The 14,348-nt window shown below is 27.1% G+C and overlaps 5 protein-coding genes and 1 long non-coding RNA gene across 11 annotated transcripts; 4 read left to right on the top strand and 2 right to left on the bottom strand.

Annotated features, from left to right (window-relative positions):
* Positions 1–77: 77 nt before the first annotated feature.
* Positions 78–1,741, top strand: Rpl13 (ribosomal protein L13). Of its 2 annotated transcripts, none has more exons than XM_083089729.1 (4): positions 78–183; positions 698–856; positions 1,022–1,271; positions 1,428–1,741. In XM_083089729.1, exons 2-4 carry the CDS (start codon positions 714–716, stop codon positions 1,692–1,694), a joined length of 660 nt encoding a protein of 219 aa, XP_082945855.1. In that variant the 5' UTR covers positions 78–183; positions 698–713; the 3' UTR covers positions 1,695–1,741. The 2 variants fall into 2 exon arrangements, with proteins under 2 accessions (XP_082945855.1, XP_082945857.1); XM_083089731.1 differs by having other exon boundaries at positions 158–217.
* Positions 1,742–2,318: 577 nt separating this feature from the next.
* Positions 2,319–5,865, top strand: Rassf8 (ras association domain-containing protein 8). The gene is made up of 10 exons (XM_083091208.1): positions 2,319–2,792; positions 3,011–3,121; positions 3,290–3,595; positions 3,879–4,002; positions 4,176–4,417; positions 4,496–4,657; positions 4,783–4,899; positions 4,991–5,130; positions 5,289–5,596; positions 5,675–5,865. Exons 1-10 carry the CDS (start codon positions 2,721–2,723, stop codon positions 5,773–5,775), a joined length of 1,683 nt encoding a protein of 560 aa, XP_082947334.1. The 5' UTR covers positions 2,319–2,720; the 3' UTR covers positions 5,776–5,865.
* A 1,283-nt stretch (positions 5,866–7,148) lies between these two features.
* On the top strand, positions 7,149–9,692 carry Rfc38 (replication factor C subunit RfC38). Its single transcript, XM_083090441.1, has 5 exons — positions 7,149–7,657; positions 8,132–8,269; positions 8,485–8,647; positions 8,734–9,052; positions 9,173–9,692. Exons 1-5 carry the CDS (start codon positions 7,571–7,573, stop codon positions 9,528–9,530), a joined length of 1,065 nt encoding a protein of 354 aa, XP_082946567.1. The 5' UTR covers positions 7,149–7,570; the 3' UTR covers positions 9,531–9,692.
* Positions 9,693–9,902: 210 nt separating this feature from the next.
* Positions 9,903–11,415, bottom strand: LOC145966389 (succinate dehydrogenase cytochrome b560 subunit, mitochondrial). The gene is made up of 5 exons (XM_083090443.1): positions 11,260–11,415; positions 11,113–11,169; positions 10,688–10,878; positions 10,341–10,483; positions 9,903–10,128 (listed from the first exon to the last, which is right to left on the bottom strand). The coding sequence occupies exons 1-5, from the start codon at positions 11,277–11,279 to the stop codon at positions 10,024–10,026; spliced, it is 516 nt and encodes a 171-aa protein (XP_082946569.1). The 5' UTR covers positions 11,280–11,415; the 3' UTR covers positions 9,903–10,023.
* LOC145966390 (uncharacterized) lies at positions 10,677–13,464 on the top strand. Of its 5 annotated transcripts, none has more exons than XR_014437034.1 (5): positions 10,677–10,957; positions 11,065–11,479; positions 11,752–11,990; positions 12,084–12,321; positions 12,510–13,464. It is a non-coding gene; the product is annotated as an uncharacterized LOC145966390 (long non-coding RNA). The 5 variants fall into 5 exon arrangements; XR_014437033.1 differs by having other exon boundaries at positions 10,684–10,957; positions 11,065–11,207; positions 12,510–13,343; XR_014437036.1 differs by lacking the exon at positions 11,065–11,479 and having other exon boundaries at positions 10,687–10,957; positions 12,510–13,343.
* LOC145966388 (gamma-glutamylcyclotransferase-like) lies at positions 12,578–13,930 on the bottom strand. Its single transcript, XM_083090442.1, has 4 exons — positions 13,739–13,930; positions 13,026–13,324; positions 12,853–12,954; positions 12,578–12,691 (listed from the first exon to the last, which is right to left on the bottom strand). The coding sequence occupies exons 1-4, from the start codon at positions 13,844–13,846 to the stop codon at positions 12,643–12,645; spliced, it is 558 nt and encodes a 185-aa protein (XP_082946568.1). The 5' UTR covers positions 13,847–13,930; the 3' UTR covers positions 12,578–12,642.
* Between the last annotated feature and the right edge of the window lie 418 nt (positions 13,931–14,348).

Here is a 14,348-nt window from a genome sequence, read left to right as displayed (position 1 = left end):
TTATATTTATTTTGTTGTTTTGCAGTATTAAATATGCTTGAATGTTATCATTAATAATTTAATTATTATTGCAGAGAAATACGCCGAAAAATATCTTTTCCATGTAAGAGAAATTTTAGCTCCCAAAAGTGCCACTTCCGGCTTTCCTCCACGCTCCTTTTCCGTTTTCACGTCGATAAGTCGGTGAGTGAATCGTGTTACGGAATTTCCAATCTATGTAAAGTACTAGCATCTTATATTTTACGTGAAATGTATAACAATAAAAAATATATAACTTTTTGTTCTTAATTATATTTGTTTCATATATGTAATTTATACAAAAAGATAATTATTTTTTTCAATTTGTGGTTAGTTTATATTGGAGAGGTTAGAATCTAGAACGACTTCTATTAACGTTTGTTTTATATTTTGTAACATATATTTTTTGTCATCATGAAAACTTAATGGGGCTATCAATATTAAAAATTCTCAATAAATATTAATGATTTATTTATATGTATTGTATATTATTGTGTTATAGTGCAGATGTTAACCTCTTACTTTGTAATGAAATTGCACAACTAAATATACTTAGTTAAATTAAATAAATTTAACTACTTAAATTAAATAAATTTAACTACTGCAAGTATTAATAAGTAACTATGTATTTAATTATGTATAAAATTAAGTATTACTCTTTTACTATATATTATCACAGATATTAAACATCCACCATGGGTAAGGGAAATAATATGATTCCAAATGGCCATTTCCACAAGGATTGGCAACGATATGTAAAGACCTGGTTTAACCAGCCAGCGAGAAAAATCCGCCGTAAACAAAAACGTGTCAAGAAGGCACGAGCTCTCGCACCCAGGTATGTACACATATGAAATATATTCTACCAAATTTATAATTATAAATTTTTTTTACATCTGTATGTGAGATTTTGCTTTGTATAAGTATATCTTTCAAACTTTTACACATATGTATTAAAAATCTTGCTATCGTTAGTAATTAAATATTATTAATTATTTCTTAGGCCTGTAAACCTTTTGAGACCTGTTGTGCATTGCCCATCGTTCCGTTACCATACTAAAGTTCGTGCTGGTAAAGGTTTTACACTGGCTGAATTGAAAGCTAGTGGTTTAAACAGGAGATTTGCTAAAACAATTGGCATTGCGGTTGACCCCCGTCGTCGCAATAAATCTATCGAGTCTTTACAAACAAATGCTCAACGTTTAAAGGAGTATAAGTCTAAATTGATTCTCTTCCCAATAAATGAGAAGAAGGTATGTAATTTACTGTAATTTGCTTTATTAATGTTAATAGTTTTTAGTAATTATATAATTTTTTTAATATTTAAGAATATATATTTACTTGATTTGATTTATGTTATATTAATGTAAATTATGTATTTATTTTTTGTCTTTTTTTTTAAATTTTAGCCTAAGAAGGGTGATGCAACTGAAGAGGAGAGGAAATTAGCAGTCCAAATTAAAGGAGATCCTATGCCTATACGTCATCAAGCACCTGCCAAGGCAAAGGCTCGTCCTATTACTGAGGAGGAAACTAAATTCTCAGCATATGTAACCCTTCGTAAGGCAAGAGCAGATGCACGATTAGTTGGTATTCGTGCAAAGCGTGTTAAAGATGCTTCAGAAAATCCTGATGAAGTGACAAAAGTTGCCAAGGACAAGAAAGCCAAGAAGTAACATCTTTTTTCTGTATAAAAATAAAACTTTTCTGTAATACAGGATAATTTTATATTATTTTATATTGAAAACCTTGCAATAATTTGTTTTAATCTATGAAATATGGCAGATTATAATTTTTTCACAATTGATGTTTGTGAAGAAAGAGAAAAGAAATACATTGAAATTGGTAAAATTATAAATTTTTTTTAGATGTATCTTTTAATATGGTATATATGGTTTTCTTATAGTGTATTTTTTACATTTCTAAGTTCAAAAGTTGTGATCAAAAGCAAAAGAATCATACTTTGTCGAATTAATATATAATCTTTTAATGTAGTTATAAGATTTCCTTCAATGCAAGATATGTAGACACATGATTGTCAAATTGAAAATTTTTGGGATTTCAAAAATTTTCTATTTGAAACTTAATTATATGACATATCTATATTTTCTTGCTAGAAAACTTCCTACATATATATAATTTTTATTTAAAGTAGTTTACATGTGATTATTTTATTCAAAATGATAAAATAATTATAGCTTTTTATATTTTCGTCATGTGTATATAATATATTTCAACAGAAATGAAAAAAGAAGAATAATTGAAATGGTATTTTATAAATAATTCTTTTTGACGAAAAATTCAATAATTGTGTTGCGTTTACATTGTATCCGACACTTCTAATTGTCGTACACGTGCAATATTCGCTTAATGTAAAAAACCGTCGCCTGTATGTTATGTCGCCATAGTAGCGCATCTGTCATTTCAATAATTACATGTTATAAGCAAGCCAGAGAGAAATTTAAACTACTTATAAAGAGCGGATGTTAAATTTGTCGCAGTTGCTTTATCTCTCGGATAGTGACCGAACAGTTGTATAGCTAAATAAACTGATTGGCTCTTCGTTCGATATTAATAAATTTTATCGAAACATGCGAGGTTAGAATAGCAATGTATAGAAATATAAAGGACTGCTTTATACTTCTCCATAAGTGTTGATTTTGCGATGCAAAGAGTGCTTCGAATTTTGTCCTGCTAACGTGATGGAGCTAAAAGTGTGGGTGGAGGGAATACAACGTATCGTATGTGGTGTTACTGAAAGCACTACTTGTCAAGTATGTATTATGAATCATGTTAGGATATTGGTTTATATACATATGATTTATTAGTCTATCAGTTATGTGTTATCATAAGATAATTTAAAATATTACAGTAATATGTATATTTTTCACGATAATATTATTATTTAAAAATCGTGTTTGCTTTATTCTATTTCTGAAAAATCATTCATACTTATTTCTAAAAGCTGCTATTGACCATACTTTAATTGTAGGATGTGGTGTATGCCCTTGCTCATGCTACAGCTCAAACAGGTAGATTCACTTTGGTAGAGCGTTGGCGAACTAATGAACGTTTATTAGCACCTTATGAAAATCCTCTTAAGGTCAGACATATTTCATACATCAGATATATATATATCATAAACTTGAATATCTTAATTCAATTAATTAAATGGAAACTTTAATAAAATATAATGATTATATTAATATAATTATGAATGTGAAGGAAGAAAATACTAAAATTGGCATTATTGTATCATTTATTTATATAGATTTTGATGAAATGGGGTGAATATTCCTCAGAAGTTCAATTAATTTTAAGACGTTCCACATCAGAAAATAATAAAACGAGTGCGTTACCATCTCGATTAACATATGCATCACGTGCAAGTGGATTACCAATTTCATTACCTGAACATGGAACAGGTACCACTAGTGTGCAAGATGATACCAAAAATATATCAACTTCACAAAGTTCAGATTTTGATGATATGCAAGGAGGATTAGAAAGAAACCGAGATACTAGAAAATCACTCACATTTAGTGGATTTCATGGAGATACAGAAGGCAGTACCGAGGTAAATATATATTTAAATGAATACTTTTAAATAAAAAAATAAATAACATGTATGTAAATCACATACATAAGTAAGCAAATATATATATAGTAAATATAACATAGTAAATATAACAAATCTCCTTATTTAAAATATAGTGTTAACATATATTTGCCATAGTAAATAATAAATATCTTAATAGTTACTTTGAATAAATAGTTTTTGCAAAATTGTTTATGCTTGATTTTTATAGTGTGTGCTCTTTATAATTAATTTTATATTTATATGTAAAAAATAAAAACAGATTCAAATGGAAAATAACGTTGCTGTAGTCCAGCCCACACCACATTTAAAAAGCAAGGATTTGAATATTCGGAAAAATATACAAAAACCTGCACAATCACCTACACGAGGGAGTAATACTGAAAGTGAATATTATTCTATTATAATTTGTTCATATTCTGAATATATCTACACAACATATATATATATATATATATATATATATATATATATATATATATATATTTATTTTATTCAACTCTGTTATAAAAATTATGCTGTAATAATATCCATATTATTATTTATATTCTTTTTTTAGTCACAACACAACACTTATCACAAAAAAAGGTACGTGAGGTCCCACCTTACAGAGAACCTCCAGGACCCGCTTCGCCGCCATTACGAACTTTGCCACCTTATCGCGATCCACCACCGCCGAATTTAAACAGTCCTGGAAGATCGCAATTTGTGCATAGTACCAATAGTGGAAGTCCTCATATCCACAAAGACGATCAACCATCTTCTAGTAATTCTATAAAATTAAAAAGAAATCTCATTCAGGTTTTGTCTCTATTATAATTATATTTGATAGAATAATTGATAAGATTGCATCATATATTTGTAACATATAATTTTTAGGAGTTCCAAGATACAAAAGTACCCACACAATCTGTTAATCCACTCCCTGCAACAGCACAAAATATAGCAACTGTTGCTTATACTCAACGATATGTTGAACTCTTAAGACTAGTCAATAAGCAGCGAGACACTATTAATGCTCAACAAGCTGATCTTACAAAAGTAAGATATTATATCTCTTTTTAATTAATATAAACTCCTTTCTTTCATAATAATTGTTTACTTTCATTGATTGATTTGATTTACTTATTTACAAATATTGATAATAAATTATTCATTTATTTTAGTTTGATGCAGAAATATTATATTGGGAAACAAAGAACAGAGAACAAATGCATCAAATGGACTATATTTCCCAAGAAATGAATCGCATTGAATCTACTGGTCGTATTATCGAAGAACAGGTATAATAATTTTTACTTTGTGTGCCTAATTAATATACATTATGACATTAATTTTATTTATAATTTATTAATTTATGTTTGTTTTAATTAGCTTAAAGAATTAACTCATGTAGAAGAAGAGAGTGAAATAGTTAGACAGCAAGAAAAAACGCTGAAATCGGAAATAACATTGCTTAGATCAAAGCTTGCCAATTGCGAGACAGAGTTGCTTCAATGTAAAAACAAGATTAGGTATATGCAAGTAATACATTAGATAGAATTACAAAAATTGTCATCTATATGTTATTAATGCATTCTAATACTATTACAAAAATATTTTATTGGTATTGTGATATAAGACATTGTTGAATAAGATACAAAAATATATAATGAGAATCATACGATTGCAGGCTAGTTATGGAAGAACTTGCAATGGAACAACATAATATAAATCGTGAAACAGATGAGCGGCAAATTATGGAACGGAAAATAATTAGTGAAGTGGAACATTTACAAAATGAAGTAGAACAGGCTAAACGCGCAACTGAGTTAGCCTCACAACATGCAGATTCTTTAAAATTAGAAGTAGTTAACTTAGAATCAGCTATAGTTGAAAAGAAATTACAAGTAGAAAGATTGGTAGCTGACATGAAGGAGGCAAACTTGCAAAGTTTAGCTGTTGCATGTTCAGATGAACAAGTCAAACCTTTATTGGAAGGTATTTATCTATATACATTTTGTGTATATTATACTAAATTTCATGCATATAAATGTCTAACAAATATAACTTTGTTAGGTGCTCATAAGCCGGGAAGTACCCGTAAGATGATAGGGTCACCAAGACAATTGGAAACTGCAGTGCCCACAAGCAAAAATCCACACGGTGTATGGGTATAAATAAAAAAAAATAAATAAAAAACAGTATACCTGACAATGTTATCTTATGTGAGAAATATATCAAAGAACTTATATATCAAAATACTTCTATATTAATATTGTTTCAGTAAGTACTTACAATAATGTCTTTATATTTTTATGCATTAATTGCAATAAGATTAATTAGTATTATAATTATATATATATATATATATATATATATATATATATATATATATATATAATATGTTATTATGTGTCATTAATAAGTTTTTATTTTGTATTTATATTATAGTACGTATATTGTCTCATTTATTCATAAAATATTTGTGAGATTGTTAATCAAATAGTTACATAAACTATTCATATGTTTTTGAGAATATATTCTACATCATATACATTTGCTTGATAAAACAATTACTAGAGAAAAGGAATTTTTATTTCAAATATTATATGCATTTGTTAACAAATTTTGTCTTTTCATGACTAACAATAAATAAATTTTTCATGTTAGACAATAATTTTAATTTGTATGTGTGCGCGCGCGCGCGCGCGCGCGTGTGTGTGTGTGTGTGTATGCGCGCGTCTGTATGCATGTGTAGGGAACTAATATTTCCAATAATAAAATTAGGAGATACATACAAAATTATGTTTATTTTAATCAAATAGCTATTTTGAAATGTCATGTCTGTGACATTAAGAAATATTTTGCCATAATAGATTTAATTATGGTTTTATATATTATAAGATGAATTATATTATAAATATCTCATAATATTTGATAATGATCGATCTATGTTCAATAGTTAATTGTTTCATGATATTTTTAATACTTTTTATATATTATCGATGTTATAGCAAAACAGCAAAATTTCAAAGTTAGAAAATCTCCAAATTTTATTTTTGACAATTTTTGAAATTTATATTATGTCATAATTTAGAAATAATTATGTTTTAAATTAAGAAAAGGGGATATTGTTTATCTTAAAATTACCCTAAAACTCAAGATTAAAATTTTTGTGACATTGGGATATATGAAACAAAACATATATGTATATAATTTCAAAAATAAATTTAAATAAAAAATTCGGCAGTTTTACTGTAACATCAATACATATATGTCACAATATATATGTAATGTATAAATACATATATATGTAATCTTTTATACATAAATCTCAAGTATGTATATACTTACAGTATTGATATTTTTATTAAGAACACATTTATTGTATACATAATTATATCATGAAAGATAAAATATATATCTCTCTTTAGTGTAAATATATCAATATTATAAATAATTATATCTTACATATAAACAATTATATGAATGATTGATGTAATAATTATATTAGTTAAATGTATATTTGACAAATATCTAGAAAAAGTATAAATAACATTGGAAAAAATACATGATACATTATACAATATTAAATTAAGAAAAATAGCTTTGGATTTCTCAATTGATAATCATGCAGCACTTTTTGGAATTAGCCGATCTATTAATTAATAATTGAACATGTCGGTAACGTCCCTGCCAATTCCACTTTTCCCGCGCTATTTAAAGTTTATTTGGTTATGTCAAAATATATCACGGAATAGCAGAGACAAAGTCGAATAGTATTATAGGTTTTAGCTCTATATTTATATGTTAATAAATTACGAGAAATAAATTATTGTTAAATGCCATTTTATTCAGGCCATCATACATATTTGTAAATTATAATTTTCTCTTTTGTTTGTGTACAACACAATTTTGGAGTAAAAGTTCAATACATAATTTATACATAAGAAGCATTTAAATTAGGATAAAATGAGTTTGTGGGTTGATAAATATCGTCCAACGACACTTGCAAAGCTAGATTATCATCTTGAACAAGCGGAGGACTTAAAAAATATGGTAATTACAATATTGAGATGTGATATACTTTAATACATTATCTTGAAAAAGAGGTTAAGTTTTATAGAAAGTTTTATAGAAGCGCTTTTTCGACAAAAAACACAATTTTTTTTTTTTTTTTTCAAAATGAAAATATGATATTTGGGAACAAAATGATTTATTAAAGTATTGAGTTAAAATTAGCATACATATGAAATTTTATATTGATATTATTAATTGATATTATTAAATTGGCTTTTAGATTCTATAACTATTATAATTTATAATAATATAGATTACAGAAAAAAGAACTTTTAGATTAAAAAACTATTTAAAGATTATTTTTAATGTAAAATTTGATAGCCATTCTTAAGAAATTTTAAAAATTTATTAAAAATAAAAATTATAAAGAGTATAAAAAATTACATAATTATATTAAATTGGCTGGAAAATATAAGTTGTATTTAAATTACTGTTTCTCTATTTAAAACATAGGTACAAAAACGAGACTTTCCTCACTTATTAGTTCATGGACCTCCTGGTGCAGGAAAAAAAACTAGAATATTATGTATTTTAAGAGAACTTTATGGGAGTGCAGCTGAGAGATTAAAAATAGAAAACATGCAATTTGAGGTTTGTGTAAAATACTTTATTTTTTTATCTTAATGCAAAACTAATTGGACTTTAAAGCTTAGAGTTTTATTGCTAGTATAATAATTTCGAAGTTAAACTACATCTTTAGAGTTATGAATATATTTTAAAATGTATAAAAGAATATAAATTAATAATACTATATCAAATAATATTATTATACACAGTATTTTATATTATATACAATATTTTTGTAGACAGCATCTAAAAAGAAGTTAGAAATATTAACTATAAGTAGTAATTACCATACAGAAGTAAATCCAAGTGATGCAGGAATACATGACAGAATTGTCGTTATGGAATTAATAAAAGCAACTGCACAAACACATCACATAGATGTAGGCCAGAAAGAGTTTAAAGGTATAAAAAAAATACTAAAAATAATTTTTAACAAATACTAAATATAATTTTATTATATGATTAAAATTATATATTATTATAAATAGTGATATTATTATCAAATGTGGATCAACTTACAAGAGACGCACAGCATGCACTTCGTAGAACAATGGAAAAGTATATCAGCACATGCAGATTGATTCTTTGTGCAAATTCAACATCACGAGTTTTACCTGCAATTCGATCACGATGCGTGCGAATCAGAGTTCCTGCTCCCACTGCCTCCGAAATCAAAAATATTTTACATTCGATTTGTAAACGTGAAGGACTTCATTTGCCAGATGAATTTGCTAATCGAGTAATTGAAGCTAGTGGCAGAAATCTTAGACGGGCAATATTAATGCTTGAGGCTTGCAAAGTCGAACAGTAAGTACATCATACAAATAAATATATGTGGAGATACATGTAAAAAAAAATTATAGGAGTTAAATTATTTCAATATATTTTTACTATATTTTCTTCATTTGAAAATTATTTTGTTTCCAGATGTCCATTTACTGCTGATCAAAAAATAACAGAACCGGATTATCAAGTATATATACGAAATACAGCTAATATGATGGTCTCTGAACAATCTCCCAAAGTACTTCTAGAGGTACGCAACAGATTTTATGATCTTTTAACACGTGCTATACCGTGCGATCTGATATTCAGAGGATTACTGAAAGAATGTATAAAAAATTGTGATGATCAATTAAAAAGAGAAATTATTGGTATTGCATCAGAATATCAGCATAGAATGATACGTGGTTCAAAACCCATTTTTCATCTAGAAGCTTTTGCTGCACGGTATATGGCGATTTACAAAAAATATATTGAATCATCTTTGGAAGGTTTTATGTGAAATTTCTATTTTATGTCTTTAATGTTTTGTAATTTCGATAAAACGGTAACTTTTACGATTGTTTTATTAATTATTTGAATATTATAAATATCTTAATAGAAGTAAAAATGATGTAGATTTGTAATAATTTCTATTTTAAATACAAAAAAATCATAATTCTTATGTCTGAATTTTCTAAATTGAATCATACTAAAAACTTTCATATGTTCTTTTCTTTTCTTCAGAATCACTTCTATGTTTATTTCGTAGTTAGCACAATGTACATTATTTTATTTATAAATATAAACATTTTAAAATCATAACTATAATACTTATTCAATTTTAAATTGAATAATATTAAAAAAGCTAAATTTTTTATATACAAAGTACATGTTAGTTCCAATAATTTATTTTATTATGTTGTTGATATAATTTTGTAATACAATGTAGATTTAGAGTCTGGCAATACAGTTAATTTTAAAGAAAAGTTATTTTCTAATGTAATAAGTGACACTTACATTGCTGCAAGTGCAAGTGCAGAAATCACTGCTAATGCAGATACTACATATCCAGTGCTATATACTTCCTTAATTGTTAGAAACTTTCCAAAATCCCAAGCCTGTAAATTTATAGAATTATATATTAATTTAATTAGCATTATATATTAATTCATAATTATATATTAATTTAATTAGCATACAATTAAAATTGTGCAACATTATTTGTGAAATTATAGCATCGACTTTTGAGTAATGATTATGAATTGTCTATATTAATTTACACATGTTGAATTTGCATCTTTTATTAATTTTCAAATAAATAATCTCTTACCAAATGACGCATTCCATTAAATGTATGGTAAGTAGCAGGCAGAGCAAGTAAGAGTTTGCTGGCATACAGTACTGGTAAAGGTAAACATAAATTATCCACTGTTTCTATGAAGCAGGGAATACCACCAGGTATAAGTAATGTACCTGGAATATAAAAGTTATAGAAATAGTCAATTTAAACATTGTTTGTGTTACATATATTAATTTGTCCTAAGGAAAATTTAAAAAAATTCATAAATTTACTTTAGAACAGAAATGTTCAATTTTATCACTTGTATTTTTGTTTATTTCCAGCCTGATAAATTAAGCTAAATAAGGATGTATGTTAAATATTATTATATATTTTACCTAAACCCAAAAACATTGCATAACTGGCTAACATAATACCAGTAGTTCTGTGCGTTATTGAGAGCAATGCTGTCAATTGAATTTCATAGATAGTCAAGTGTGGTGACATTGGTCTTTTTAGACGCTTATTCTTCTCATCGTAAGATTCACAAGTTATACCTGAAGGATTTGAAACTGCGGCGCTAAGGGGACTAAAACATAATATTTTTATTGCTATTGAAAACAAAATTTCTGACTAAGAATTTTTATTGAAGTTATGTATATATAACAGTATGTATAGTTAATATACGCAACTTATAATTATAATTATTTTAGCGATTGAGAGAGCCAAAAAAGAAACCTTGTAGCGTAAAAATTATAAAAATCTTTCTTTTCAGTATGACAGTTATGTAAAGGTAAGGTTATGTATTATGTAAGATTTTTACCTGCACATGTATAGACTCCGAAAATGACGAAAATCGACATTACGCCGGCAAAGAAGTCTAGAAAGAGCAGAAAATCGTCTCTTTGTTTACCCCAGGTAATTAATAAAATAACAACTTTTTAATAAAATCACAAATTTCACAACATACCTCGTATAGACCAGTGCCATTTTTGTAAATATGCTGCGCTCTCGACTGCTGATAAACAAGAGTCACGTGTCACCAATGTTAGATCGTACGATTAGATTTTTAAATTATAAATATTTTTGTAATACAATACATGAATATAGGCTCTTTAATGTCTCGATATAAGATGCGAAGATTTTTCAGTAATCTTCAACGATCATCGCCCGCAATCGATATATTATCGGTATAATAAGTTTATTTAAATATTTATCCTTGTTTTGTTCAAATATCAAATTTACAAATACACGTCCACAATAATTACATCAAAATAGCTTTATTTACAAACGTAACACAAGTTTGTAATATACTTATATATAACCGCATTCCACACACACACATTCAAATACACACACACGACACGTGTCAATTGCTATACAGTCGTAATTTTATGGGATAATATATATAGTATAATTAATATATTAGAAGATTAATATATTCATTCATACAATATTGCAGCTATTCCTGGTATAAAGAATTGGCAAAATCGCATATGGAATAGTGTTAAACAATTTAAAAGTGAACGTGACCGTATATCTTTGAGAGAACTTCAAAATGGACCTACTAATCCTAAATATGTTGAACACAATGCATATATGTTTAACAGTCGAAATTATTTTCTCAAAAATGTAACACAACATAGTAAAAACACAACAGTTTAGTATAGCAATATCTAGAATGCAAGGTCTTCCAAACAGGTAAATATTCAGTAATACAGTCTATATAAATATTCAAATTATAAATTGCAATATTTTAATGTATACTGAATAAGTTCGAATTTATAATCATAGTTTGCGAAAAGTTAGCATAGAGTGCTTGAGAGAAAGTCGCGAATATGAACGAGCATTAGCTGTTTAAATTATAATGCTCGCGCCATTTGCACCACACTTTGCCTCTGAGCTATGGGCTACTTTTTGTTTTGTGAAACATCATCTTATAGATAATAATGAAGTAAGCTTGGACAAAGATGTGCTCGAACAAAAGTGGCCAGAAATTGATATGGATTATAAACTTGTATTAAATGTTTATGTAAGTATATATCATATGTATATATTTTAATATTGAAACATTAATATATATAACATATATAAAAAATTTATATATAAAATGAGAATATTTATAAAATTTTGCACATAAAATTGTTTATACATATAATAAATTTTTATATTTTATTTTTAATTTTTAATTTGACACATATTTACACCACACATTTTTAGATGAACAAAAGACAAATTTTTCAAATTGAAAATTCCCTGACATGTATTAGACAAAATGACAGCAGAGATGACATTGGAATATGATTCTTTATTAACATTATCAAAAAAATTGAGGTGAAAGATATTGTAACAATTAATCTCCTCTCAATAAGACGTACGCAAACCTTTTGCGCAACTCGCAACTGCAGAAAAAAGATATTAGGAATACTATTATTACACATAGTAGGTAGACATTATTATACTCTTTTGCTTAATATACACAAAATATTAATATTATATTATAAGAATTAAAACTATTATATAAAATTCATTTTAACAAAAAATATTCACAACTTATCTATACCTGTTGTCATCTTCTTCATATCCATTATGTGGTATAGTTTTTAATAATTCTATATAATCAGCAGGAAGATTATTTTCTTGAGCCCCTTTCAATATTGTATCTCTATAATTGAGATAAAAATTTTATTAAAAGATATTAAAAATATGAAGTTTTTGAATTATATATATACATACAGATATAATGGTGAAGGTCTTCTACCCATTGGAAGATCTGCTAGTTTTATATATTCCTTTGGATTAGTACATTGTTGGTATACTCTACAGTTTAGAATTGTACCATTAGGAGTTTCAACATTCATTGACAGTACACGACATATATTATCCCGAACACCTTCTAGTTGATCTAATGAATGCAAGCCACAGTAGTCTAATTCCCAGATCACACCCCATACAACTGAATTTTCTGTTTGTACAATTGTTGGCGATACTCCATTATATCGTTTAGAATATCTTTGAAAATCCAATCTAAAATTCTAATAAATATATATATATATATATATATATATATGTATGTATATATGTTATATATGTATGTATGTATGTATGTATGTATGTATGTATGTATGTATGTATGTATGTATGTATGTATGATAATGTTATATAGTAAATATAAATTATAAATTTACAGTATTCAAGTTTTCTAGTTTTAAAAAATTTTTAGAAATTTTAAGAATTTAATTTTTTTTACAGTAAATTATTAAAAATATATTTTTAATTCTGAAAAGAATCTTATATTTTATATAGTTTTTTAGAGATTTTGTCTAATTTTTAAAATAAGATATATGAATCTGATTTTTTTATGATTATATATCATAAAAACCAATATACATATAAACTTAGAAATATAAAGCAAGTAGAAAGATACATCTTTATCCTTTGTTAATTACTTTTATATAACCAATATCTTTCACGACTGCATTGTAACCGCAGATGTGCCGTATCTTGTTACCATATAAATTACTTCCATAAGCAAAATATAAAAACTTGCAAGACATTTTGTAGAGATTTATTCAATTCAATTAAAATTTTTGGGTACGTGATTCATACTACTTCACATCATAGACTTAGGGTGGGGTCCCATGGAGCGTATTACGATACGCGCGTATCGGGCGTATTGAAAATCTGACCAATCGCAGACGTTCCGCTGTTTGTGATACGGGAAAGTTACGTCTGCGATTGGTCAGATTTTCAATACGCCCGATATGCGCGTATCGTAATACGCTCCATGGGACCCCACCCTTAGGTCGTGTCTACAATAGGTAATTTAAGCCTTAAGAGATTGACCAATCACAGTCAAGTATAAAGAGAATACTCGACTGTGATTGGTAAATTTCTTAAGGCTTAGGACTTAAATTAACTATTGTAGATCGGGACTGATGGCGTTTTCGAATGGTCGGATTTGATCCGACCCGGGGTAGTTTACTAGACGTCATTCTTCTGAAGAATGGCTGTGATTGGTCAATGACGTCTAGTAAACTACCCCGGATCGGATCAAAC

The sequence above is a fragment of the Camponotus vicinus genome, unplaced genomic scaffold (genome assembly GCF_025532165.1).
Source record: "Camponotus vicinus isolate PSW18456_S1 unplaced genomic scaffold, iyCamVici1.0 SCAF_2, whole genome shotgun sequence".
Classification (NCBI taxonomy): Eukaryota; Metazoa; Arthropoda; class Insecta; order Hymenoptera; family Formicidae; genus Camponotus; species Camponotus vicinus.
Note: the sequence above shows the minus strand (reverse complement) of the source record. Positions and strands in the feature narration are given on the sequence as shown.